We start from the raw sequence: 26,742 nt of genomic DNA on the forward strand, positions 1-26,742 counted from the left end.
TGTACTATGTGTATACATCTCTCTATTTTTATTTTTATTATTGGCTACGTATATATAAACATATAATGACAACAACCTAAATAAAAAAAATAACCCAAAAATAATAAAAACAATGAGTAATTTGGGGTGGGGTTTTCCTATCGATTTATTTTATAAAATATTGTATAAACAACCCACAAAAAAAAAAAAAAAAATATATTATATATAATAATAATGATGATTAATTAAATAATTACCTAAAACAAAATTACGAGTTTTAAAAAAAAAAAAAAAATTAAATTAAAAAAAAAAAACAAATAAATAAATAAATATATATATATATATAAATAATAGTAATTAAATTATATATTTATTGTTATTTAATTTAGATAACTTAAAATTTAAATAATTTTTCTTTTGTAAAAAAAATAATAAAAAAAAAAATAAAAAAAAAAAGAAATAAAAAAAAAAATAAAAAAAATTATAAATTAAATTCATAACATTATATCACTGTGGTTCTAAGTCGCATCATTATTGTTTTTTTGTTAAAAGTGAAAAATTATTTTTTTTTATTATTTTTTTTTAATTTTTTTTTTTTAAAATTTAAATTTTTAAATGCTCATTTATGCAAAAATTAATAATTTTAAATATTGAATAAATAAGGAGTAATATAAATTAAATTCCACACACAAACACACACACACACAATCACATTTTTACTTTTTTTTTTTTAATATAAATTGTTAATTGATTTATAATGACCCCATGTTGCGCTATTTCTAATTAATTTAAAAGTAATAAATGTAAATTTTTTTTTGAAAATTAATTTATAAATATTTGGTGTGGAAAAAAAAATTTGATCCTATTTGTTTTTTTTTTTTTTTTAAAATGTAATTTTTCTTTTTATTTAAATCTTGGAAAAATAATAAAATGTGGATAATTTAATATTTTTTCATAAATTCTTCAATTTCTTCACATGTTCTTGGTAAATCTTTTGAAAGATTTTCACAACCATTTTCAGTTACTAAAACATCATCTTCGATACGAACACCACCAATATTAACATACTTTTGTAATTCTTGTTGATTAAAGAATTGAACTTTGATTGGATCGGCTAAGGCTTGAGTTAAGAGATGTTTAATGAAATAACAACCTGGTTCGACGGTGATGACCATGTTGGCTTTAAGATCACGAGTGGTTCTGAGTGAGTTTGTTTTTGGTTTGCAATCACCGACAAAACCACCAACATCGTGAGTATTGAGACCAAGGAAATGACCTAAACCATGTGGGAAAAATACAGAGCCAATACCATTTTTAACTAAATCGAGTAAGTCACCTTTGAGGATATTTGCTTTTAAGAGAGCTTCTAAAATACAACGTTCGGCTAATTTGTGCATATCGATCCAATTGACACCTGGTCTCATTGCTTGGATGACGGCTACGGATGCATCTAATACAGCATTATAGATAACACGTTGCTCTGGAGAGAATTTACCGGTGGCTGGGAATGAACAGGTGATATCGGCGGTGTATGAATGATATTCGGCACCCATATCAAAGAGACAGAAGCCATGTTCGCTGATGGTTGATGCATTTGGTTCACCAGCGTGACCATAGTGAAGTACGGCAGAGTTTTTATTGGCAGCACAAATACAGGTGTAACCTACATTTCTACAACCCCAGTTTTTATATGCATGATGAACGAATTCACTTTCACATTCATATTCTTTCATTCCTACTTTAACAGTACGCATGACGTGTTTGTGAGCAGATACTGATGCGTCGACTGCATAACGAATAACTTCGACTTCTTTTGGAGTTTTAATGACTCTGCATTCAGCAATCTCTGGGAAAAGAACGCTATTGTTTACTTTGAAGTTTTCTTTCATACCTGGGAATTCTGGTTCTTTGAATGTTGCTCCACTATCGGTATTCAAACCTAAAATGGTGTAAAGAGTTGATGCATTATTGCCCTTGAGGTAATCTTGTAAATCTTCAGTATAGATGACATGATCTACTAAAAAGATGGATTTATAATATTCCTTGCTGTGAATTTCACCCATCCATGTGGCATAGTCTGCTGGTAACTTTGGAATGGCTAAAACAGAGGTTGCTTTATCATCCAATCCAACTAAACCATAACAACCTGGAATTTCACATCCAAATGTCCAAAAGAAGTATCTTTCTTGTTTGAATAATGGTTCGTGGTCAGTATCATATGACATTTCATCTTTACCACCTTCTAATAAAATAAATGAATTCTTTTCAATTGTATCTTTATCTATAAAATAATAATAATCTATTAGTATTTTTAAAAATAATGTAGGTATTATTGAAAAAAAGTTAAACTTACGATTGGTTAACATTCTTGATACTAATCTTTCTCTGTTTTCTTTATGGAGTACTAATGGTACTTTTAAAGTATCATTACCTAACCAATAGTAACCTGGAGAGTATTGACTGTCATGATGTGTTTTTTCGCAGCAATCATCCTTGCCTTCATTTCTTTTGTGAACCATTTTTTTTTCTGTTGTAATTATTAAATTAAATAATTTTGAAAAAAATGAAAAAAAAAAGAAAATTTTAAAAATTAATTCAAATTGGAAAAAAAATTTAAAAAAAAAATTAAAACAAAAATAATTTTTTAAATAAAAAAAAAAAGTTTTATTACTTTTTCATTATTATCATAATAATCTCTTGGTTTTTCGTAATCCAAAAGATTTTTTTTTAGGTTTTTTTTAGTTTCAGTTTTTTTTTTAATTTTTTTTTTTTTTTTTTTTTTTTTTTTTTTAAATTATTATTTTATTTCTATAAAACTAAATGTATGATTATGTTTATTTACCTATAAATATATGTTTTGAGATATAATTAATTGTTAAAATAATAACATCTCAAAAAAAAATAAAAATAAAAGGGGTTTGATTATCATAACAACCTTCTTTTATGCAATAAAAAAAGTTATTAATATTACATATTTTTTAAATTTAAAATTTTTTTTTTTGTTTTTTATATATTTTACTTAAATTTTGATAACAATGTTTATTATTAAAAGAAAGCTTCACCTCCGTGGAATGAGAGAAATTTAAGCAAAAAGAGATTGTAACATTAAATTAATAAAAAATAAAACTAGTGTGTAAAAAAAAGCCTCTAAATTTTAAGAAAATAATAAAAAATACAGTTGTTTCACTTTCTCCTGGTGCTTGGCCTAATGACAAATAAACCCCGAAAATAGGGAATATAAATAAAGTTGAGACTTGGTAAATTCCGATATGGGATTTAAATAAACTAGCCTAAAACAAGGCTTTACTTGTAGTACTATGTTTTGGAAATATTTACTATTGGGCTACTCTTTATGGTTTGGATGGGAGGATTGGGATTTTTGGTTTAGAATAAATTATTATTTTAAAAATAATAAATTAATAAAAGATAATAATAATAATAATAATAATAATAACTCGGTATACTATATAATAATAGTATATGAATTAAATCCAATAACTAAATAATGAAGAGCAAATCCAAAAAAATATAAATTATTCCATTTAAATAACCACAACAGGCAAGATATTATTTTAAACCCCCAATATATAAAAAAAATTTTATTATTTTAAAATTAAAATAATAAAATTTTATTTTTTTCAAACTATTATTCAAGATATTATTGAAGATTTAACAGAGTTTAAAATATAAAATCAAACAAAATTTTTAACTCTATGAAACAAATGTATTGATTAGAAACCATTAAAAAAGATATTGAAAATCGACTTCAAAAATACCAACCGCCCAAAAATATTTAAATAAAATTAGTAAATGATTAATAAAACATTTTGGGGAAAAAAAAAATAAAAAAAAAAATGTTACCCATTTTTTTTATTATTTTTTATTATAATATATAAATTTAAATAAAATTTTATCCAAATAAAAAAAAACTAATGATTATTGTAGGTCTAAAACTATAATTTTATAATAAGAAGAATTTTGAATTAGATTCCAAATTGGAAGGAATAATAAAATTTTATCACTATTTTTTTTGAACTGGCGTGATTGCGCAAAAAAAAAAAAAAAAAATTTTTATTTAAATTTTTTTTTTATTAATTTTTTTTTCGAAAAAAAATTGATTATTTTTTTTTTTTAAAAATTTTTTTTTTTTTTTTTTTTTGTTCACTAAATTATTAATCGTGTCTATAGAAATAATAACCAAATACAAATAATAATAAATTGTATTTTTATTTTATTTTTTTTTTTAATTTCCAATCAAATCAAATATTTTCTTTAAATTAGATTTTCAATTTTGTGTCAAACCAAAAGAAATTTAATTTTAGAAAATTAATTTTAAAAAAAAAAAAAAAAATTATTATTTATATAAATAAAAAATGAAAACATCAACCAAATTCATTCTTGTATTTGTTTTATTAGCTGCTGTTGCAGTCTTTGTTTCAGAAGCTACTGCTAAAGTTAATACCCAAACTACTCAAACTGCTCAAGTTAAATGTTCAGGTTTACAATGCACTACTCAAAAATTAATTGCTGCTGGTAAGTAATCAATCTTCAATACCAAAAAAAAAAAAAAAAAAAAAGTTTTAAAAAAAAAAAAAAAAAAAAAAGATATTTACAATTGAATATTTAATAGAAATTTCAATTATACAATTCCATTTATCTTTATTTTCTTTCATAACCAATCGAAAATTATATATTTTTATTTTTTTTAAATATTAATATAAATTTTTTTTTTTTTTTTTAAATCGCACAGTTAGCAAATTTACATTAAAACAAGTTTTAATTGGTGTTGTCGTTGTTTTAGCTACTATTGCTTTACAACAACAATATACTATTAATCAAAAAAAAGGTAGTATCCCAGGCCCAAGTTTTGTTCCACCATTCTTTGGTATGCTTTTCCAATTGATTTTCACTCCATTCTCATTTTATGAAAAACAAGAAAAATATGGAGCAGTTTCATGGACTTCAATTTTAAATAAATTTGTTCTTTTCGTTACTGATGCCGAGATCAATCGTCAAGTTTTCAAAGAAGAAAATGCCAAATTATTCCTTTCACTTGGTGCTAAAAAGATTTTAACTGAAAAAGCTATTCCATTCATTGAAGGTGCTGCCCACAAACAATTACGTAAACAATTATTACCATTATTCACTATTCGTGCTCTTTCATCATATCTCCCAATTCAAGAAAAAATCGCCACTGAACACATCAATCAATGGATCAAAGAAGGCAAAGATATCAATGCCCGTAATGTATGTCGTGATCTCAATATGGCCGTTTCAACTGGTGTCTTTGTAGGTAATAACACTCCAGTCGAAATTCGTGAAGAAATTGCTAAAAACTTTTTCTTAATGAATGAAGGTTTCCTCTGTCTCCCAATCGATTTACCAGGTACCACTCTCCGTAAAGCCATTAATGCTCGTGTCCGTTTAGTTGAACTTTTCACTATTATCATTGAAAACTCACGTAAAAGAATGTCAGCTGGTGAAGAATGCCAATCACTTATTGATTTATGGGTCGAACATTTCCTTAACTGCCCAGAAGAAGAACGTGACGAACTTTCAAACGATACTATTATTTTCACTCTTTTAAGTTTCATGTTTGCCTCACAAGATGCTCTTACTTCATCATTAGTTTGGACTATCCACTTAATGGCCAACCACCCAGATGTTCTCGCCAGAGTTAGAGCCGAACAAAAAGCTCTTCGTAAGACTGATGAACCATTAAACTTAGATACCATGAGACAAGCCAACTACACTCGTATGGTCGTCAATGAAATCCTCCGTTTCCGTCCACCAGCTGTTATGGTTCCACATGAAAATATTGAAGATATCGTCATTGGTGACAATGTATTTGTTCCAAAAGGTACTATGATCCTTCCATCCATCTGGTCATCTCACTTCCAAGAAGGTGGTTTCAAGAACCCACAAAATTTCGACCCAGAACGTTTCAACGCTGAACGTAAAGAAGAAATTACCTGTGCTAAAAATTATTTAGTTTTCGGTGCTGGTCCACATTTCTGTATTGGTAAAGAATTAGCTAAAAATCAAATCGAAGTCTTTTTAACCAAATTAGCCATGTCTGCTGAATGGGAACACAACAAAACTCCAGGTGGTGATGAAATCATTTTTGGTCCAACTATCTTCCCAAAAGATGGTTGCAATGCCAGCATCAGAGGTAAAGATTACTTCAAATGTTAAATTACATAATTATAGAAACACAACACATTCTATTTAATTTAGAAAGTTATTTAGAAATCTAAAATATTTAATTTTCTAAAAAATAAAAAATAAAAAATAAATATAAAAAAAAATAAAAAAAAAATTAAATTTTTTTTAAAAACTACAAAAAAAACAAACTATAATACATAGATCATATATTTTATTTTATTTTATTTTATTTTATTTTATTTTATTTTATTTTATTTTATTTTATTTTATTTTATTTTATTTTATTTTATTCGTTTGTTTTTGAAATTTCACTGTTATAACTTTTTAATCTTACATCAACTTTTTTAATGAATCTAGATTCTTTTTTCTTTAGTTGTATTGAATAAATAATAGCCACAGAAACTATGCATACAAAAGCAACACAACCAATCACAATCCCAACAATTTTGATCGTTGATAGTTTTGAATCCTTTGAGCTGCAATTAGAGTTTGATAATGAGGATGCTGAATCACTGTTTACTAACACCGAGAAATCTGGATCGATAATTGAGTAATGCTCAAACCAAGGCATTTTTATACCAATATAAGTTTGAATTTGATTAGGGCTTTCGACAGCATTCATTTCAGAATCTAATAATTGGTTTTCTAATAAAAAGATATTTGAAGCATCATCGGTTATACATCTCTTGATAAATCTACCATATAATGATTTATTTTCGATCTGAATTTTTAAATAGTTTGAATTGTCACCTGAAGTAGTGTCACCAAATTCTTTTGCTGAACATGTATCTTGTATTTTATTGGATAAAAAGGATGCTTGCATAATTAGTTGTAAGCTATTTAAAGAGCTTTCAAAAGGAAAGTTTTGAATTTCGATTGTATATTTAATTGATGAAGGATTCATTTTTAAATTTTGATTCGCAAACTCTACTATGGTTTCATTTTCATACCATTTTAGTGTTACTGTAACGTTTGTAGTTTGTGTGCTTGAAACTGAAATTGTTGTATGGTATTGGTTGGTGAAAGAGTCAATTGATTTAAATGTCCATTTTTCAAATCTAAATGTTTTACCTTCCACTGGGGTATTATTTATTGAAATTTCCCTAAGTGATACTAAGGAAATTAAAGATTTGTAAAAAATTGTTGTGGTATTAGTTTCCCCACTATTGCCGCCATCAGTAATTGGTATTTCGATAGTTGGATCAGTATTGTTTACTTTTGGAGGTGGAATAATAATAACTTGTGATAAACAGTCGATGCCAATCCAAGGTGAGTTACATACACATCCTTGATTTTCGATACAGGTTCCATGATCTGCACCACCGCATAATGGTGAGCCTAGGCACCTTTGTGGCTTGTTAGTTGGAATTGGTGTTGAGGTTGGCTTTGGATCTGAATATTTTTCATAGTATATAGGATTGACTCTGAGTGTATTGGTAGCATGTGATTTGGAAAAAGCTGTAATATCAAAGGGGCCAACAATTTCAAAATCATCTCTTGGTATTGATAAAATGGATTGACCTATGGGGACAGGGGAATATCCTCTTTTGGTACCATTTGAATAAGCTATTACAACCAAGTCTGTATCACTTAAAAGTCTACCATAGATAATAATATTTGATTTCGAATAGTAATATAATGGTTCGTAGCCTAAGAGTACCGAGTTACCCGATAAAGAGGTTGATATTATGGTGGATTTAATAAAATCTGGGTCATCATTTGAATAACCGGTATAAAAACCAGCAGTGTTAATAATACCATAAATAGAAACCAATAAAGGGTCTGGATAGCCAAAACCAACTGGAATTTCGATTTGAAATAAATAGGTTCCCTTATTCAAAGAAAAAGCTTGTATTTCAGAATCATACATAATAGTTTGCATATCTGAGGCTGTTATATAGGCTTTTGGTCGTTGTGAATACAATATGCCACTTTCATCATCTTCAGCAATAATGGTGATGTTGACAAATCTATATGAAAAAGAACCAACATCTAATTCCTGGGAAGTTATGGAAAAAGATGACATACGTGGTGGAGACTCATCACTTATAGTGGTTTTGCATACCGAGTTTGTACTTATTACAGATGGAATCGAGTCTGAAACATATCTTAGTGGATCTTTCTCTTGCTTAAAAGATTTATCAAATCTTGAATATACAGAGAACCTTTTATTCGTATCTTCTAAGTAAATATACTCAATCGTATATAGTTGGGTTTTACATGGTTTATTAACATCGATATCGAGTATAAGGTTATATTCACCATCATAGATTGTGCCTTGACCAGATGTGGTGCTTACATTTGCAGACGTAAAGTTGACAGTTAGAATGGAAGAGTCAAATGATCCGACTGCTTTAATATAACCTTTGCTAAAGCCATTACCAAAATCAATAATTTCCATTCTCCAACCAATAGTAGAACTATTATAATTTGTCGTATTTGAAAGTGATGTAATAAGTGGGCCATCGTTATCGAACCTAGTTTTTGATACTCTTAAAGGCGTAAAGGCTTCATTGGTTATCAAATTAAAGGGTGATGAGATTTGATAGGGAATTGTTTTGGGTCCAGTATTCTTTGGAACAATAAAATCACAATAAAATAGTTTTAATTGTTCACTCCATCTAATTGGTAATGGGTCAATTATACCTTCATCTAAATCTTCTTGTGAAACTGGATCCAATAAATTAAATACTAATGGATAGTCATGTGGTATGGTACTTGAGTTAAAATAAATTGTATTATAGCATTCTTTATTGAGAATATCAATGTCATTTTTTAAAATGGTCACATTTTCAATATCCACTATAAAATAATTGGTTAGTTATATGGTCGCTTTTTAGGTTTATATAATTGTTGCTTTTTTAAAATACCTACAATCTATATTTAAAACAGGCCAGTTAAAGAATACAGGATTGTCATTTGAATCTTTATAGAGTAAAGACCCCGCAGAAAGTGAAAGCACATTATTAAAAGGGTCATGGATGTTAAAAGTTTTAAGAGGATGTCCAAGATCAACAATATATTCGAATATACCGTTCTGGGTACTACCACTAACTAGACCTTCATAGCCAAGAATTATTGTTTTGGATTTTTTTGAATAGGAGAATCTATATACCATTGTGTTATCAGATGCCCCTATCCTTAACAAATAGTTAAAGCCAGAAATATGTTTTAGTTCAAACAGTGTTACTGTAGGGGGGGAATTATCTTTGAAAATTTTCTAATATTAGAACATTTAATAGTATTTAAAATGGTTTTTAAAATAAAGTATATTTACCTGTTTCAATATCTGTATTTGGATTTTGGTATTCTTTTATAGCACCTATTGGGTATTCGTTCACTTTAAATTTATTATTATCATTGTTTGTAATTGAGGGTTTTGAAAAAAATGTAGCCCTATAGCTAAATGAAGGATTTGAACCCTTTATATAGCCAAAGGGAAATTCAAATATATAACTAAAAGAATAGAATGAAATTGAAAATGGGGCATTTTGGATTTGATAAATAATGTTTGTAGTTTGAAACCATAATGATTGTGTTTTAGTTGTTGTAGGAGACATGATAAGTTGAGCATTTGGAAGTTGATTATTTTGAAATTCTAAAAGCAAAAAAGAAATAATATATAAGTAAAATAAAAAAAATTTAAAGAGGAAAATAAAATATTTACTGTTTTCACACGAAGAGGGAAAGCTTATGGTTTTCAATGTGTTTCCAGTGTTATATATTATATCGTATTGATACTGTAGATTTGCAAATTGGGTTAATGCTAAAATATAGTTGTTTGGACCAATCATTTTAAGTAAACCATACCTTGAACTAGAAGATTCTTTTAATCCCCAAGCTAGATAGGGGGATCCTTCATCTATAGTTGAGATCAGAGTTATAAGGGGTGAAAAGTTATAACCCTTTTGATTATATCCAAAATATTTATTGTTCCAAACACTGAGGGTATGATCAACTGGGGTCATATAAATTGGTTTCAAAAAAAATGAAAACGTTTTATTGGGGAAATTTACATTAATGCCAATACTAACATTAAGTAAATTTAAGGCATTACTAGCATAAATTTGAATACAGTGAATTTCTTTACTTATTTTTATTGAGCTGATAGATACATCGTTGGTTGTTGATAGATTTAAACTTTGTGTTGAATATTTTAAATTTTTAACAGATAAATAAAAATAATAACTATTATAACCGTATTGTACAGGAGCATCACCTATTGTTTTTACAGTAAGCGAATTACCATTTAATACTAGTTTTTATAAAAATAAAAATATTTTATTAATAAAAAGTGATATAAATATATTTTTATAATTAAATATATTTATCATAATATTTACTTTCACATTTTAGATTTACAGTAAAATCAGTTGAAATAACTTGGTTGTTATAATCTCTAATAGTAAATGTATATGGACTTATTTGTGATGTCGCACTTTTATTTATAAAGATTTCATAGTTTACTCTATCAATTTGATTAAATGAGAAGGCATTCTCTAAGTTTGGAGTTTGTATATTGGTTACAATAATTTTCACATTAAATTCACAAATTGAAAAACCATTGTCAGCATCACCATACCTTTCGTACACATTATTTGGGTCAACATATATTTTTACATTTTGATTTGATTGTGAGATTTGACAGTATACACCTTGAATAGAAAATAAATTAAATAATAAAAATTTTAATAAAATCAAAAAAAGAAAAAATTTCATTTTTTTTTATAATTTAAAAAAAAAGAAAAAATACATATATATATATTAATATATATTTATATTTATATATTTAATATAATTTATAAAAAAAAAAAAATTTACAATAAAAAAATCCCAAAAAAAAAAAGCTTTATATTTTTCTAATTTTTTATTTTGGGGTTATAAAAGATTCTATTGAATTTATTTTTTTTTTTTTTGTAATTTTGATTTTATTATTTTATTAATTATAAATAAAAGATAGCTCAATAAAGTTAACATGGGTTGAATAAATCATAAAATATCCACACACTTTGAGAAATGGGGAAACTTCCATTTTTTTTTTTTTTCTCAAAAATAAATATCTTTAATAATTTTTTTTTTTTTTCAAATATATCAAATAATCATCGGAGCTTGCCACATAAGTTATTTTTTAATTTTTTTTTTTTTTTGAAGACAAAAAATATATATTATTTTTATTTTTAAATTTAATCGGGGGGTAAATTGAAAATACTACTATTATTTAAACCAAAATTAAAATTACTGCTATTTAAACCATTGTTATTGTTGCTGCCATTATTATTATTTAAACTATTACTATTTACACTTTGAGCTAAGCCGCTTAATATTATATCATTTAAGTTGTAGTTATTTATATCTGTATTGTTGCTATTGGTTGGGTTTGTGATCGGATTAGAAGTTGAAATTGTATTTGGATCGGCGGTTGTGGCTATTGGGATTGTTTCATTACTGTGCTGGATATTTTCGTTTTGAGGTGAAGTAGTTTCCATTGGTTCGCTATTTATATTAATATTTTGATTGTTATTATTCATATTATTGGTATTGTTATTGTTATTGGTATTATTGGTATTATTTAGATTTATTAAATTGTTTTTTAAATTATTTATATTATCTTGATTTACTACACTCATTGGCAGAGAAATTGAAACTGCCTGTTTTACAAAATTTTTTAAATATTTAACTTTATCTTTCATTAATTGGTTTTCTTCTGTTAAATGTGATACCTTTGAAAGGGCAGTGCTATTTGAAGCCTCTAAAGTTGAAGCTTTTGATTCTAAACTACTGATATATTCCTTTTGTCTTTGTCTAAATAACTGAGCTGCTTCTCTATTTTTTAATAATCTACGATTTTTTTTATTTTCTCCATTGCCTCCATCTTCATTTTCATCGTCATCGTCATGCTCTTGGTCACTATCTGAGTATTCTTCATCAGCTAATTTTTAAAATTAAAAGTTAAATTAGTATTTTTTATTAATTAATGTTATTATTATATACATACAATAATCTAAAAGTTCTTGATTTTTTCTTTTCTTTGATTCGGTGGGGGTTTCAGGTTCGGCATTTTTTGTATTTGCTTTTGGTTTTGCACCTTTTTTCTTTGTTGGTGCAGCTGGTTTTTTAGAAAGTTCAATATCTATACCAAACTCAGCTAATTTATCTTTTTGTTTTTTATATTTTCTTGTTGGAAATTTTTGTGTTGGGGCAGCTGTGTTTGAGTTTGTATTATTATCATTGTTTGTAGCAGTGGCGCTCTGTTTTGATTTACTTCCTTTAGCTGGTGCTGGGGAAGGTTGTGCTGGTGGATTGTTGGTTACTGTTGCGCTACTATTAGCTAATTGTGTTGGTATTGGTATTTGTTGTTGTAATTGTTGTTGTTGCTGTTGAAGCAATAAATGTAATTGTTGAATTTGTTGATAGGTAAGATCTGAATTCATTTTATTGTTTCTTTTAAAAAAAAAAGTAAAAAAAAAAAAATGAATTGTTTTTATTATTATTATATAAATATAATTTTCATTAAAAATATAAATATCTTTGTATTTTTGGATTAAAAGGTTTTTTAAAACTAAACTAAAAAAAAAGAAAATAAATTTAAAAAAAAAAAAAAAATTAATTTTAATTTTTTTTATTTTATTTTTATTTTTATTTTTATTTTTTTTTTAAAATTAAAAAAATAATAATTAGGTGGGTGTATTATGTGAATTAAAATACCTTTTTTTTTATTTTTTAAAAATAGCATTTATAAATATAATTTTAATATTAATAAATGATCAAATCAAAATGATTTTTTTTTAACAAATTAATAATTTCCATTTTTATTCAAAAAAAATATAAATAAATTTTTTCATAATAAGTTGTATTTGTGTGTTGTGTGTTTGAGTGGGCAAGAAATGTGAATACATAATATTTTTTTTTTTTTAATATAATGGGGGGTTAAATATATACAACATGTTTCTAATTTCAAATTATTTATTAAATAATTATATATATTTTTTTTATTTTTTACAATTTAATTAGTATATTTTTTTTTATGTTATTATTTTCATTTCACAAAACTCCATCATTCATACTATTTTTTTCTTTAATAATAATAATATTTTTAAAAATATAGTTACAATTATAAATAATAAAAATAAAAAAACATCATATTTTTTTTTTTAAATTTTAAATCTAAAAAAAAAAATGTTAAATAATATTTATAATAATAATAAAAATAATATTAATAAAAAAAAAATATTAATAGCCATTTTATTTATATTTTTTATATTTTATTATATACTTCAAACTGAATCGTCACCATCTTATTATATCAAAGCCAGCACTAAATCAAATAGTAAGAAGGCATCATCAAAAGACTCATGGAGTGATTCACAATTAACAAGAAATATAAAGTATAATATGATGTTAAAAAATGCAACCATCGATCAAGACCTCTACAAAGTTAAATGGCACGATGAAATCAGACCCTTCAGTGATAGAGTCAGAAAGTTTAAAATGAACAACAATGGTGAATATGTAGTAAATATAGATAAGATCTATGACCATCCAGATATAGCAATTATTTCATCAAATCGTCCAAAGCACTTAAACCGTTTATTACACAACCTCATTGACAACTGTAATGCAAACATCCACAAAATCTATGTATTCGATGATGGTTCCTTAGATGTATCTTCTATTATCAAAGAGCACAACATTACAAATTATCATAGATTGTCAAAATATGTAAATACTGTACCAAAACAAGCTTCTGATGGTAAAGTTGCTGCCAAAACTAACGAAGAAAAACAATACTATATGAATTCTCATTATAAGGAAGTTTTCAGTTTTGTTTTCAATAACAAGACTTTAGACAAGGTTATTTTCTTGGAGGATGATTTAATAATGGCACCTGACTCATTACAATACTTTAAACATCTCAGTAAACTCATGGATTATGATCCATCTATCTTTTCAATCTCTGCCTGGAACGATAATGGCTTTAAATGGAATGTTGATAATCTCCAATCATCCATCGACAACAAATTTAGTTTCCGTCGTCAAGAACATTTTGGTGGTTTAGGTTTCTTAACTAGTCAAAAGGTTTACAAGAGAAAGATTGAACCAAAGTGGAAAACTGAAACCTCATTGCCTTGGGATGTCGTAATTCAAAGTGCATTTGGTAAAAGCGATTCATCTATTTATCCAGAGATCCCACGTTCTCATCATGCTCCTATATTAGAACGTGACTACAATTCATTGTTCAATGACTTGCAAGTAGGTGATGGCTGGGCAAACTATAATTTCTATTTACCAAAGAATGTATTGGTCCATACTTGGTATATCGATATCAGTAAATATTTATCATTTGAATACGATAGCGAATTAAAAGAAAAAATCCACAGATCAATTGAACTAGACTCTCTTTTATCAATTCCAATGCTTTTCTCAACAACAAATTCCTTCTTGATGTACCTTGGTTCTAAATCAAATGAAGACCCAAAATGGGACAATATAATCAGTAAGCTTCAAATGATTGGTAGAGGAAATGGTGGAGCAGTCAGAGGTATTTACAAAGGTGTCATCGAAACCACATTCCAAGGTAGAAAGCTTTTCATAGTTGGAACTTATTCACCATTCTATGACAAGAATCATCGTAAGCGTAATCCAAAAATCTTCTTCAGTGATTTCAAGGTAGATCAATTCGATTCCACTGTTGAAAGTGCCAAAGCAAATACCTATCTTTATAGAATGGAAAAAGATTTAACATTGGAAATAACCCTAGCAGAATCTGGTTTCTCCTGTAAAGATTTTTGTGAAAAACATAAAAGGGTTTGCCAAGAAACTGACATGATGATACTTACAGATCCAACAATAGTTCAAATAGAAATGGAAACTCATTGTGCAACTGTTAAGGCTGTTGACCAAAAAGATCAAAATATTTATTATCCAATCAAAGATAAAGATCGTAATTGTTTTATTACAAAAGAGTTTAGCAAATTAAGTTGTACTTCAAAACTACCAAAATCAAAAAATGATTCTTCAAGAATTTGTATCTGTAAAGATAAACAAGTTTATTAAAAAAACATTTCAAATTTCAAAATTTCAAAAAATAAATAATATATAATTTAAACAAATAATAATTTTAATTTATAAAAAATTAATTTAATTAGGTATATAAAAAAAAGAAAGAAAATAAAATATAATATGTAATGTTTATATTTCCATCAAGTTTTTTTTAAGGATGTGTATTATTAAACAAATTAAAAATATTATTAAATGATCATAACACTGATATTTCAAGTTTTGAAAAAATAATTTGATCAAGATTACTCTATTCAATGAGCCATTCTCATAATACACCCACCTTTCTAAATTTGGTAACTGAGTTGAAAATTTTCAAAACCAAATTCTCCTTAATTAATTACATTTCAGTCCCTTCTCAAATTAAACCAATTTTATATAAAATATAAAATTAAAAATTAATTGGCTTATATATTCAACCATTTTTCAAATTTAAATCAATTATTATTTATTTCAAAAAAGTGTGTGTTTTTACAATGATAAAAAATCTTTATAAAGATAATTTTTCAAAATTATTTTATTTTTTTTTAAATTTTTTATTTTTTATTTTTTTTTTAAATTTTTTTAAAATTTTTTTTTTTTTTATAATTAATAATATTATTAATTTATAATAATTATAATATTTTTTAAATATTTTACTATTATTGTATGGTTATATAATATTGTTTAATCGAATAATACTAATAAGTTTATAAATAAAATAATAAAATAAATTAATGTGTAAATAAATAATAAATCAAACTATAATCTAATAATAAATAAAGAAATAATTATATTATATACTATAAAAAATGCCTTGTATATTAAAAGTTAAAATTGTAGAGGCCAGAGATCTCCCAATTATGGATCGGAGTTCTGCTTTGGCCGATGCTTATGTAGAGGTAAATATACCATAGTTAAAAAAATAATTTATTTTTAAGTTATTAACAAAATAAAATATAATATTTAGATAAGGTGTGGTTCGAATGAAACCCAAAAAACAGATATTCAAAAGAAAACATTAAATCCAATTTGGAATCAAGATTTTAGGTTCGATTTTTTAAACGATTTAGAAATTCAAGATAAACCATTAGATATTAGGGTTTGGGATTATGATTTAGTATCAAAGAATGATATGATTGGTTCAGTATTGATTGATTTAAATGGTTTATTGGATGGAGAAACACCAACTTCACAATTATCAGGATGGTTTCCAATTTATGATACACTTCGAGGTATTAGAGGTGAGTTATCGGTTGTAGTAAAGTTAGAAAAATTTAAAAATGATAATCCTTTCAAAGAATCATCCGATGGTATTCAATTTTTTTCAAGTTCAACACCATTTTCGAATTATAGAATTAATACTATTCATTCCTTTGTTGAAGAGTTAATCGTTGAAAATGATCCAGAGTACCATTGGACTGATACTTTTCGTGCATCAAGATTATCAAATTTCGAAAGACAATTTTTATTATACACTTTATCAGGGTAAGTAAAATATATATTTAAAAACAATAATAATAATAAACAATACTCATAAACAATTATTAACATTTTAATGTTAATTTTTAAACAGTAAATTGCGTAGACAAATGGGTAAAAAGGTAGTTGATATGGGTGGTAATGCAGTATTGGGTTATAAACAGCATTTTGATTTAGAAGGTGATTCAGGTATCGTTGCAAGAGGTTATGGTACTGCTGTTACATTAAGAAAAGTTACAGAGGCAGATTTAGTTTATTCACCAAAACATTTTTCATCAAATGAGTCTTCAATCGATTCATCATCAGACTCTTCATCATCAGACTCCTCATCAGATTCATCATCATCAGATTCAAAAAATAGTTATGATTTAAGCTCATCATCTTCTTCATCATCATCAACTAATAGTATTGTAAATAAAACCAGAAGAAAACGTAGAGATAAAATATTAACATTACATGCTGATGTTCAGCTTTTAACATTACAGTCGTTTCAATCAAATGTCGTTGTTCATATTGGTGGTGTAGTTGCAACCAAATCAGTTAAAATTTTAAAGAAATCAAATACTCAAGATGTCAGAGATCAATATTGGACCGAGATTCGTAATGAAATTAAAAGCCATGCAAAATCATTGGGTTGTAATTATATTATTGGTTATTCAGAAACTACGACAATTCAACAAGATGAAGATCTTTGTATATTCAGTGCTACTGGTACTGCTGCAATCTTAGATTTATTGGATAGTACATCATCAAACAGAACCAGAACTCACTATACCAGACAACAAGAGATTGAATCAAGCGAAGATTTTAACCCTGGCTCATTTAAAAAAAATAGTGGAAGTGTAAACATTAAAAAGAGAATTAATAATACAACTTTAGCAGGCTCAATCGAAGAGAGTGATACCATTCAAATGGGTACAAGTGGTGGTATATACGATTCCAAAAAGAGTTTATTAGCATTTGGTAATAAAAGACGTAAGGCTAGATCAGGATGTAATATTTGTCATATTCCATTTAAACAATCTGAAGAGAGCAATACTGTAAAATGTGCAGTTTGTAGAAAGAAATACGTACCAGAGGTTTTACTTGCAACTATCGAACCTCCACCAGGTATTCCAATTACTGGGGTTGGCTCATTAATTCAAGCTAGAGCCTGTAAATTAAAAAAGAAATCCCAAGGCGAAGAATCTAGTGCTTTTCAATTATCAGAAACAATTCCATTTGTCGAGTATGATCTCCACAATCAAATTATGTATAAATTAAAACTTTTAGGTATGAATGCAGCTTTTAATTTAAAAACTCAAATTACCTTTAGTGATACCCTTGTAATTGGTATTGCCACAGCCACTGCTGTTTTTCTTACACCACTACCATCACCACCAATCCTAAAAATTTCTCGTAATCTTGAAATTACTGATGACAAGTCTCGTCGTATTCATGATTTACAAGCTAAAATTGAAAGAAAAAGTTTACATAATCACAATAGTCTATCAGGCTCTACAACTCGTTTCCAACCCGATCCGATGGATCTCTATATTACAAACTTAGGTCCAATGAAAAGAGGTAAAAGCCCAATTTCACCAACTACAACAACTGGCGCACCAACAAGCGAAAGTGAGGATAATAGAAAACATCATCGTAATTATCACAATCATAATCAACAGCAAGAAGGTGACGTTTTAATCGATAGCTCTTACGATTTATCTAAATCTGATAACAATAGTCTTAGTAGAAGAATTGCAAGTAAAACAAAAACATCAAAAAACTCGTCCAAATTAAAATCAAAATCATCTAAAAATTCATCTAAATCTAAATCATCATCAAAAGTATCAAAATCACATGAAGCTTCGTCAAGTGATGACGAACATTATAGAAGAAGAAATAGAGCTAAAACAATCAATAATACATCATCATCAATAAGAAGAACCAAAAGAACAGCTTCGACGTCCTCAACTAAAAGAAGAAATACAAGTGAAAATATTTTAGCAAATAGTGATTCTAACCGTAACATTCAATCATCATCAGAATATGATGAAAGTGATTATGATGAGTCAGCAGACGACGATTTAAATAATTATACAGATTCAGATTATGAACAAACAGATTCAGATGATGAAAGTTTATCATTAGAACATAAACGTAGACAACAGCTAAAGAAATCTAGTAAAAATTTAAGAAGAAAGAGATCAGCAAATTCAAATTTAAATTTAACCCAATCTCAACAATTTGCTTTTCAACAACAACAGCAGCAACAACAAGCATCTAACCAATATTCAGATCAAGAAAATGCCACATCATCCAATATTCCAATACCTTCAAGTCAGTTACTCTCTACTCCAAATTCAAATAAAACTGTAATTAAAAGACATCAAAATCACCAACATCAACAACTCGATACAAGTTCTGGAGAATCTGATATTTTTACTCAATATCAACCAGATAACATTAATGAACTTTCCACAGCCTATATTTTGGAAATTGATGATAACTTGGACGAAGACAAAATGAAAACTCTTATTGATTTCGAAATACTAGATGGTTTTTCACTTTGTAATAGCGATACATTACCAGGTCAAACCAAGCCAACAACCAATGTTCAACTAATCACAGCAATTAGAAGAGTAGAATTCGATGTAGTAGATCCAAATAGTGTAAATACCCAACTTTCAAATATATTTAATAGTCTTTATGAAAGTGTTATGTACAAACTGCGTGAACTTTCACCTTGTTGCATTAGTGGCATCAATATGGACATTGAAATACCCGAAGATGACCAAATTCAATTTGTTTTGACCGCTATGTGCACAATTCAAATGGATGATGTCGAAACAAGCTTTATTTCAACACCATTGATGGACAATAATCCTGGAAGTGTTAATCCATTACTACCACCACCCATGAACTTATCTTCAAACAAGTTGTCAATTCCCTCAACTATTATGGTACCACAATTACCAATTAATTCACAATATAACAGTGTTGGTAATACATTACCTCCTTTAAATTCTATCAATGAATTATCATCAAATGTGGCTCCTATAGCATTAAAACAACCACCACCAACATTACCATCACAATCACAACTACAACCACCGCAAACCCAAAATCAACAATTATCTCCATCGGCTATTCCTGCTGATTTACAATTCGATATGTCTCCACCAAAATCCCCAATGAAAAAAACAACAGATTCAATTAATTCATTTTTTGGCAATAGTACAAATAATGTGCCATATTATCATAGCAACGAGAAAATTAATGAACTTTTAGGCTCAAGATCACTAGAACAGGGTTATGTCGAACTTACACCACTATTCCATTTACCTGGAGGCAGATTAGAAAAATATTTAGGACGTATTAGCATTCATTTAATCAAAGAAACTTTTAGTGTAAAAGACCAAGGTGGTTTAGGTGTATTCAGTCATGTCTTTTTAAGAGAAGCCAATGCTATTGTAAGATCCCATGTTCTCGCAATGGGTGGTAATGCATTAATTGGTTATCATATTGATGAATTCAATTTAATCTTAGAGAATGGTCCAAAAGGTCAAGCATACTCATTAATTTCAATTAGTGGTGATGCTTATAATTCAAAAAATCAATTATTTAACAATATAAATAACAATAGTAATAATAATATTAAAATATCACATCATAATAGTGGCCATCATAATTTAAACTACTACCATAATAATCATTAAAATCTTAATAAATTATAATATATATAATGTTATATAAAATTAATATTTTTGGAATTTATTTTTATTTTAATTTTTTAATTTTTTTTATTTTTTTAATTAGAATTTTTTTTTTTTTAATTTATCATAAGTTTTTTAATAAATCAATAATTTAGATATAAATTAAAGCCACCACCAGATTGCGGTGTATGTATATTTATTTTTAAATTACGTTTTCATTATTTGTATTTCCTTGTGTTGTGTGTGTGGAATGTGTGGTTTGTTTGTGTATGGTTTGAATTATTTTGTTTTATAAAATTAAATTTTATAGAATTAAACTTTTTCTTTTTCTTTTTTTTATTTTTATTCTTTATCTTTAAATAATAGAGTTCATAATGAAATCATTTAAACTAATATTTTTAATTTATTTAATATTTAATATTTCTTTAGGTTTTGAAAATAACCCACAACAAAATGAATATCACAATAAAATTTCCTATAAAATAAAAAAACTAACAACAACAAATAACAACAGTGAAAATAATAAAATATGGATAAATTTTAAATCAAAAGATAGCACTGTTGATAATTATACTTTCAGTTCACATAAAATAAAAAATATAGTTTCAAAAGAAAGTATAAATCGAAGAAATACAAGATCAAACAAACAAATCAGTGATGAAAATGTAATAGACATTTACGATCTACCAGTTGACGAAAAGTCAATAAATGAAATTAAAGAATGTGCTAATAAATTCAAATCAAATATTGAAATTAAATATAAATCAAATTGGTTAAACTCAGTATCAGTAATAATTAAATCACCATCAAAAAATCACTTTAATAATACTATTAATTGTATATCAGTAAATAATAATGTAAAATCAATTAACTCTGTTGAAAAAATTAAAATTTTAAAACCATTTAAAGTAAATCAACAACAACAACAACAACAACAACAACAACAACAACAACAACAACAACAACAACAACAACAAAATGAATCACCATCTGAAGAATTAAGATTTTATGGTAAATCGTATCAGTCAATTAAACAAATAAATATAGATAAATTACATAAACTAGGTTTCGATGGGTATGGGGTTAAAATATTAGTTATGGATAGCGGCTTCTGGAAAGATCATGCGGTTTTTCAAAAAATGAAGATAATGGGTGAACATAACTTTATAAACAATTCAACCAATACAACCAACCCATTTAATCCAAATAATCAAGAAGCAATGAATTCCGATAATTTTCATGGAACTGCGGTTTTATCAGTTATAGGGGGATATTTACCTGGAGAATTAATAGGACCGGCATACAATGCATCATTTTATTTGGCTAAAATATTAGATAATGAAGAAATATGGAATACAGATGGCATTGGTTCAGAAGATGCATATATTGGAGCATTAGAATATGCAGAAAGAAATGGTATAGATATAGTAACAACAAGTGTTGGGGGATATTACGGTAACTATTACGAAACAAATTATGTTGAATCCCCAATATCTATTGCATCTACAATAATGGTTTCAAAAGGTGTTATTTTTGTAAATTCTGCTGGTAATAACGGTGAGTTCAACATGGGTGTTGCTGAGCCCTCCAATCTAAAAGATGTAATTTCGGTTGGGTCTGTAGATTTTGATAATAATAGGTCATATTTTAGCTCGAGTGGTCCAAATGTACAAGGAATAATAAAACCAGATGTTATGGCAGGGGGCTCTCAAATTTATTGTGCAGATCTAATAGACAATAGTTTTACCTTTTACTATGGGACAAGTTTCTCTGCTCCGATAACTGCTGGTGCTATTGCACTATTACTACAGGCCCATCCAAATTGGAAAGTGTATCAAATTCATGAAGCTTTGTTAAGTACTGCATCTTTATCATCCTCACCAAATAAAAAAATGGGTTTTGGAGTCGTTGATGCATTTGCAGCATTTAATTACAAACAAATAAATCAAACCTGTGATCAAGTTGGATGTTCAAACAACAATGGTATATGCTGCAATGGTAAATGTCAATGTGCAGATGCATACTACGGTACATTTTGCCAATATCATAAAGTAAAATGCGGGGACGAATGTAATTTCGATTATAGTGGTAAAGATTCAAATGTTAGTACCTGTCAAATTAATGAACTATACTTGGATTCATTTTTATGTGTTTTAAAAAACAACACAAAGCTATTAAAAACAAGAAATGATCCATATTCTCTGGAGTCCTTTAGCTGCAACACGATTAATCTTAACAGCTCTCATAGAACAATACCATCCCTATTCATTTTAACAACAATCATACTACTATATTTTTTTTAAAACAAATAATCAATAAAATACAAATGAACTATAAAATCTTTTTTGATTTTTTCTTTTAAATTTTATATTTATTTATTTATTTATTTAGTTTGAATAAACCAATGATAAAATAACCAATTGGTTAAAGTGTGTATATATATTTAATTTATTTTTTTTTAATTTACAAGTTTTGGTAACATGTTCTATATCTTTAATATCAATGAAAGCATCTTCATTAAAACATATACTGAATTGTTTTAAATCCCCATTTTTACATTTAATTGAAGTTTTATAGTATTTTGATAAATATTTATTTTCTTTTGAACCCTTTTTTACCCTACCAGATAATAAATTAACCCTATAATAAAAAATCTGGTTAGTAGAAAAACATAAAATTTTTTTATAATTAAAATACATACTCTTTTAATTTTGTTTTAATTGTAAATGAAAATACTTTTTTTTCTTTTACATCATACTCTATCTTTTCCTTGTTTTCTGTATGAATTGCATAAAAAACTGAATTTCTCTTTTCAACTCCAGTAATATATTGCATTTTAAAAGGGCTCTTTTTAGGAAAAATTGTTTTGCCACAATATGCAATATCAACAATAACTTTATTTTCGTCTGTGTATTGAATGGTGTACCATTTTTTATCCTCTTTATTAAACATAAAATATTCGTTATTGTTAATATCCAATAATCTATAGTTTTTTAATAATGCATAATTTAAACCTTCTTTATTTTTTATATGAACCATGAATATTTTATGATGTTTAACCTCCTCTGTTGCACCAGCATCTTCAATTAAATAATAGTTGTATCTTTTAGAGTGACTTTTCTTTATTGGAAATTTTAACATGTATGATTCATCCCCAACCTTTAAATCTCTTGGATATGTTGTTTTAAAAATATCTCTTCCTTGATATTTATAACATTCTAAAAAAAATACCTTTGGTGCATTAACCTCGGATACTGACCCATTAAAAAACAAATCATCTGCTAAATACCTAATTGTACCATATTCCTTTATTAATTTTGCACTTTCTTTATCTAAAAATAAATTATTTAATATTATTCTAAAGAGTTTATTTGATTAATTCATTATACTTACTGGTGCAATGATGAAAATATTTTATTTGCTCCATAATTTTTATAATTTATTAAATAAAAAAATAAAATAAAAAAAGTAAATAACTTAAATAAGGAAAAAAAATTGTAGAAATGAAAAAAAATGATAAATTATTTAATAAAATTAATGAATTAAATATGACAACATCTGAACACGGTACTGTAAAATGTAAATAATTAAATCTATTTTTTTTTTTCCTTAAAACTATTTTTTTAAAAAAAATACTAATTATTAATATATAAAAAAATTAAATATTAAACACATAATAAAAATAATTATTTGAAAAAAAAATAATAGATTTGAAATTAATACTAGTTTTTTAAAAATTTAAAAAATAAATAAATAATTAATAAATAAATAAATAAATAATTTTGTTTTTATTACATTGTTTTTTTTAATAAATAATTTTTTTTAATAAATAATTGGGGTGATGTTGCTAAACTATTCCATTGATATACTATTACTAAGTAGTTCCTCTGTGCTGATTGGGTAAACAAAAGTTGGTTTTAAATTTATACTATTAATTTCATCTTTTGGATTATTATTTATAAAAATATTAACTTGGGAGGTGTTTGCATAGTGTATATTTGAACTATTTGGAATTGGTTGTGAGTTTAAGTGGGAGAATTGTTCTTGATCATTGTTACCCTGAACTGGGGTTGAAGTTGAGAAAGAAACTAAAAGTTTAACAGCTGGTAATTTTTTGAAAATTTCGAAATCTAACTTTGAATATCCATCAGAATTACTTATTTCACAATGTTCTTTATAACTCATGATCTCTAATAATGCAAATGTAATATTTCTAAGTGTTAAATTCGAGTTTAGTGAAGCTATTTGTTTTTTAATACTTTTATTGATATCCTATATTTAGAAAAAGAATAATTAATAACTCTTTTTTTGTGTTATTATTTAATATTAATCAATAAACTTACTGCTATGCTTGTTACCATATACCAAATTACAAAAATAATAAAAAGCAATGTTATTATGATATAAATTATTTTAATTACTATATTCCATTCAACAAATGGCATAATGAATGAACCAAACATTAAGGCTACAAGGACCAGTAAAAAAAAATAATATTTTTTTTCATAATTTTTTTCTTTTCCATAAAACATGTTAATTGAGTCTATCATTGTTTTGTATTCTTCTGGTAACATTATATCTGTTAACGCTGATGGTAAAACATTGCTAAATCCTGAAATAACTCCTGAAACCTCATCGTGAATATTATCAATTACCAATTCTTTAGTGCCACCATTTTTTGAATATAATTGAATACAAGTTTTATAAACTAGTGTTGGTAAATTTATTTTGATTTCTGATTGTGGTTGGGGTGTTACTGGTGATTGTTGATTTTGATTGTCAAATGAATAAGGCTGAAATTCATCAAACACACCTTGATCCAATTTTGTATAACCTATGCCTGTATCAAACTGCATATTATTTCTTTTTTTTATTAAAAAACAATTGATATGAAAAAAAAACAAAAAAAAAAAAATAATAAAAAAAAAATAAAAAAAATAAAATAAAAATTTTCAGAAAAAAGTTTTCACAAATCAATGACTCTGGTTTTCTTAATTTTAAATTAAAGAATATTTAATGTTAAAAATAATAAAAAAATAAAAAAAAAATAAATTATTTTTTATTTTTTTTATTTTTTTTTTTTGAAAATTTTGGATCGAAATTCTCAAGAAAAAAATAATTTAATACTTTAATGACACAATGATGAATTTTTACACTTTTCCTAAAACAAAAAAAATAACAATTAAAAAAAAAAAAGAAAAAGTTTAAGAAAAAAAAAAAAAAAAGAAAAAAAAATATTTTAATTTCCCTCATTTTATAAAATAATAATTAATTATAAAACAAATTTTGATAATGAATTTATTATATAAAAAAAATGGTTATATGCCACTTGATAGCAAAGAAATAAATCAAGAAATATATGAAGAAGTAAATGAAGAAATTATAGCCAAACAATCACTTATAATTAATAATAATAATTTTAATAATAATGAAATTTCAATTGATTTAAATTTAAATAAACAACAATTACAACCTTCACCATTATATGAAATCATTATAAAACCAATAAAAAAAACCAGATTTTGCATAAATATTACCAATTATGAAACATATTACTATAACTCACAGATTCCAGTTGAACTCTCACATCTTTTTAATGTGGGTGAATATAAATCAATAATAGATAATATAAACTCTATATATAAAAAAAGAAAACTTTCAACAATTAAATTTTGGTTAATTTTTATTTTTTTTATTATTTATACTATAATTACATCAACAATAACAATTTCTTTATTAATATCCAATAATGGCCTTATATATAAAATTATAATATCATTTATTATATTTGCCTCAATAATATCATTTTTTTATTGGGTAACACTTTGTTCAAAAAAATCAAATACTAAAAAGGTAAATAAAATAATTAAAAAATAAAAAACAAAAAATAAAAATAAATAATAAATTTATTAATAATAATAAAAATTTTAACTATTGTTTATTTTTAAAATAGTTTGAAGATAATATTAGACAAATAATTAATAAAATCAATAATAATCTTTTTAATAGAGGAATAATATTTAATTTTTATTTCAACTTTAACTCTAAACCAATTATTGAGCAGATTTCAGTTTCATTTTCGATCACCCCTCAACAAAAACTTCAGCAAAGTAATCAAACTAGTTCAAATTTCAGTTATCCTGGTAATAATTTATCTTATATATAACCGAAAATTTCAATAATTATTTTTTAACGAGCCCTTCCTAAAAAAATAATAAAAATTCCCAAAAAAAATATTTTTTTAATTTTTAATAAATTTTTTTGTTTTATAAAAAAGATTTTTTCCTATTTTTTTGGGTTTGCTTTTTAATTTTTTATAAATAACAAAAAAATTTATTTTGATTATTAATTAATTACAAATAAAATATTCAAATATTTAACTTAT

At 25.8% G+C, this 26,742-nt stretch overlaps 10 protein-coding genes across 10 annotated transcripts; 5 read left to right on the forward strand and 5 right to left on the reverse strand.

Annotated features, from left to right (window-relative positions):
• Window positions 1-864: 864 nt before the first annotated feature.
• On the reverse strand, window positions 865-2,572 carry DICPUDRAFT_54167 (uncharacterized protein). The gene is made up of 2 exons (XM_003286256.1): window positions 2,333-2,572; window positions 865-2,260 (listed from the first exon to the last, which is right to left on the reverse strand). Exons 1-2 carry the CDS (start codon window positions 2,496-2,498, stop codon window positions 921-923), a joined length of 1,506 nt encoding a protein of 501 aa, XP_003286304.1. The 5' UTR covers window positions 2,499-2,572; the 3' UTR covers window positions 865-920.
• A 1,584-nt stretch (window positions 2,573-4,156) lies between these two features.
• DICPUDRAFT_54169 (cytochrome P450 family protein) lies at window positions 4,157-6,320 on the forward strand. The gene is made up of 2 exons (XM_003286237.1): window positions 4,157-4,512; window positions 4,730-6,320. Exons 1-2 carry the CDS (start codon window positions 4,353-4,355, stop codon window positions 6,172-6,174), a joined length of 1,605 nt encoding a protein of 534 aa, XP_003286285.1. The 5' UTR covers window positions 4,157-4,352; the 3' UTR covers window positions 6,175-6,320.
• A 110-nt stretch (window positions 6,321-6,430) lies between these two features.
• Window positions 6,431-9,262, reverse strand: DICPUDRAFT_150253 (uncharacterized protein; the record flags this gene model as incomplete). The annotated part of the gene is made up of 2 exons (XM_003286257.1): window positions 6,431-8,946; window positions 9,019-9,262. The coding sequence occupies 2 exons, from the start codon at window positions 9,260-9,262 to the stop codon at window positions 6,431-6,433; spliced, it is 2,760 nt and encodes a 919-aa protein (XP_003286305.1).
• A 139-nt stretch (window positions 9,263-9,401) lies between these two features.
• On the reverse strand, window positions 9,402-12,575 carry bzpE (uncharacterized protein; the record flags this gene model as incomplete). The annotated part of the gene is made up of 5 exons (XM_003286258.1): window positions 9,402-9,742; window positions 9,812-10,399; window positions 10,488-10,799; window positions 11,354-12,073; window positions 12,140-12,575. The coding sequence occupies 5 exons, from the start codon at window positions 12,573-12,575 to the stop codon at window positions 9,402-9,404; spliced, it is 2,397 nt and encodes a 798-aa protein (XP_003286306.1).
• A 626-nt stretch (window positions 12,576-13,201) lies between these two features.
• DICPUDRAFT_91685 (uncharacterized protein) lies at window positions 13,202-15,346 on the forward strand. Its single transcript, XM_003286238.1, has one exon. The coding sequence runs from the start codon at window positions 13,321-13,323 to the stop codon at window positions 15,196-15,198; it is 1,878 nt and encodes a 625-aa protein (XP_003286286.1). The 5' UTR covers window positions 13,202-13,320; the 3' UTR covers window positions 15,199-15,346.
• A 646-nt stretch (window positions 15,347-15,992) lies between these two features.
• DICPUDRAFT_30730 (uncharacterized protein) lies at window positions 15,993-20,360 on the forward strand (the record flags this gene model as incomplete). Its single annotated transcript, XM_003286239.1, has 7 exons — window positions 15,993-16,082; window positions 16,151-16,668; window positions 16,757-17,403; window positions 17,557-18,147; window positions 18,946-19,582; window positions 19,640-19,878; window positions 19,948-20,360. 7 exons carry the CDS (start codon window positions 15,993-15,995, stop codon window positions 20,358-20,360), a joined length of 3,135 nt encoding a protein of 1,044 aa, XP_003286287.1.
• A 371-nt stretch (window positions 20,361-20,731) lies between these two features.
• Window positions 20,732-22,757, forward strand: DICPUDRAFT_150257 (uncharacterized protein; the record flags this gene model as incomplete). Its single annotated transcript, XM_003286240.1, has 2 exons — window positions 20,732-22,459; window positions 22,749-22,757. 2 exons carry the CDS (start codon window positions 20,732-20,734, stop codon window positions 22,755-22,757), a joined length of 1,737 nt encoding a protein of 578 aa, XP_003286288.1.
• On the reverse strand, window positions 22,745-23,784 carry DICPUDRAFT_77187 (uncharacterized protein; the record flags this gene model as incomplete). The annotated part of the gene is made up of 3 exons (XM_003286259.1): window positions 22,745-22,997; window positions 23,059-23,689; window positions 23,751-23,784. 3 exons carry the CDS (start codon window positions 23,782-23,784, stop codon window positions 22,745-22,747), a joined length of 918 nt encoding a protein of 305 aa, XP_003286307.1.
• A 332-nt stretch (window positions 23,785-24,116) lies between these two features.
• On the reverse strand, window positions 24,117-24,963 carry DICPUDRAFT_94137 (uncharacterized protein). Its single transcript, XM_003286260.1, has 2 exons — window positions 24,701-24,963; window positions 24,117-24,629 (listed from the first exon to the last, which is right to left on the reverse strand). Exons 1-2 carry the CDS (start codon window positions 24,929-24,931, stop codon window positions 24,210-24,212), a joined length of 651 nt encoding a protein of 216 aa, XP_003286308.1. The 5' UTR covers window positions 24,932-24,963; the 3' UTR covers window positions 24,117-24,209.
• Window positions 24,964-25,649: 686 nt separating this feature from the next.
• On the forward strand, window positions 25,650-26,523 carry DICPUDRAFT_77189 (uncharacterized protein; the record flags this gene model as incomplete). The annotated part of the gene is made up of 2 exons (XM_003286241.1): window positions 25,650-26,210; window positions 26,311-26,523. 2 exons carry the CDS (start codon window positions 25,650-25,652, stop codon window positions 26,521-26,523), a joined length of 774 nt encoding a protein of 257 aa, XP_003286289.1.
• Window positions 26,524-26,742: the final 219 nt, after the last annotated feature.

Source organism: Dictyostelium purpureum, assembly GCF_000190715.1.
Source record: "Dictyostelium purpureum unplaced genomic scaffold DICPUscaffold_66, whole genome shotgun sequence".
Lineage (NCBI taxonomy): Eukaryota > Evosea > Eumycetozoa > Dictyosteliales > Dictyosteliaceae > Dictyostelium > Dictyostelium purpureum.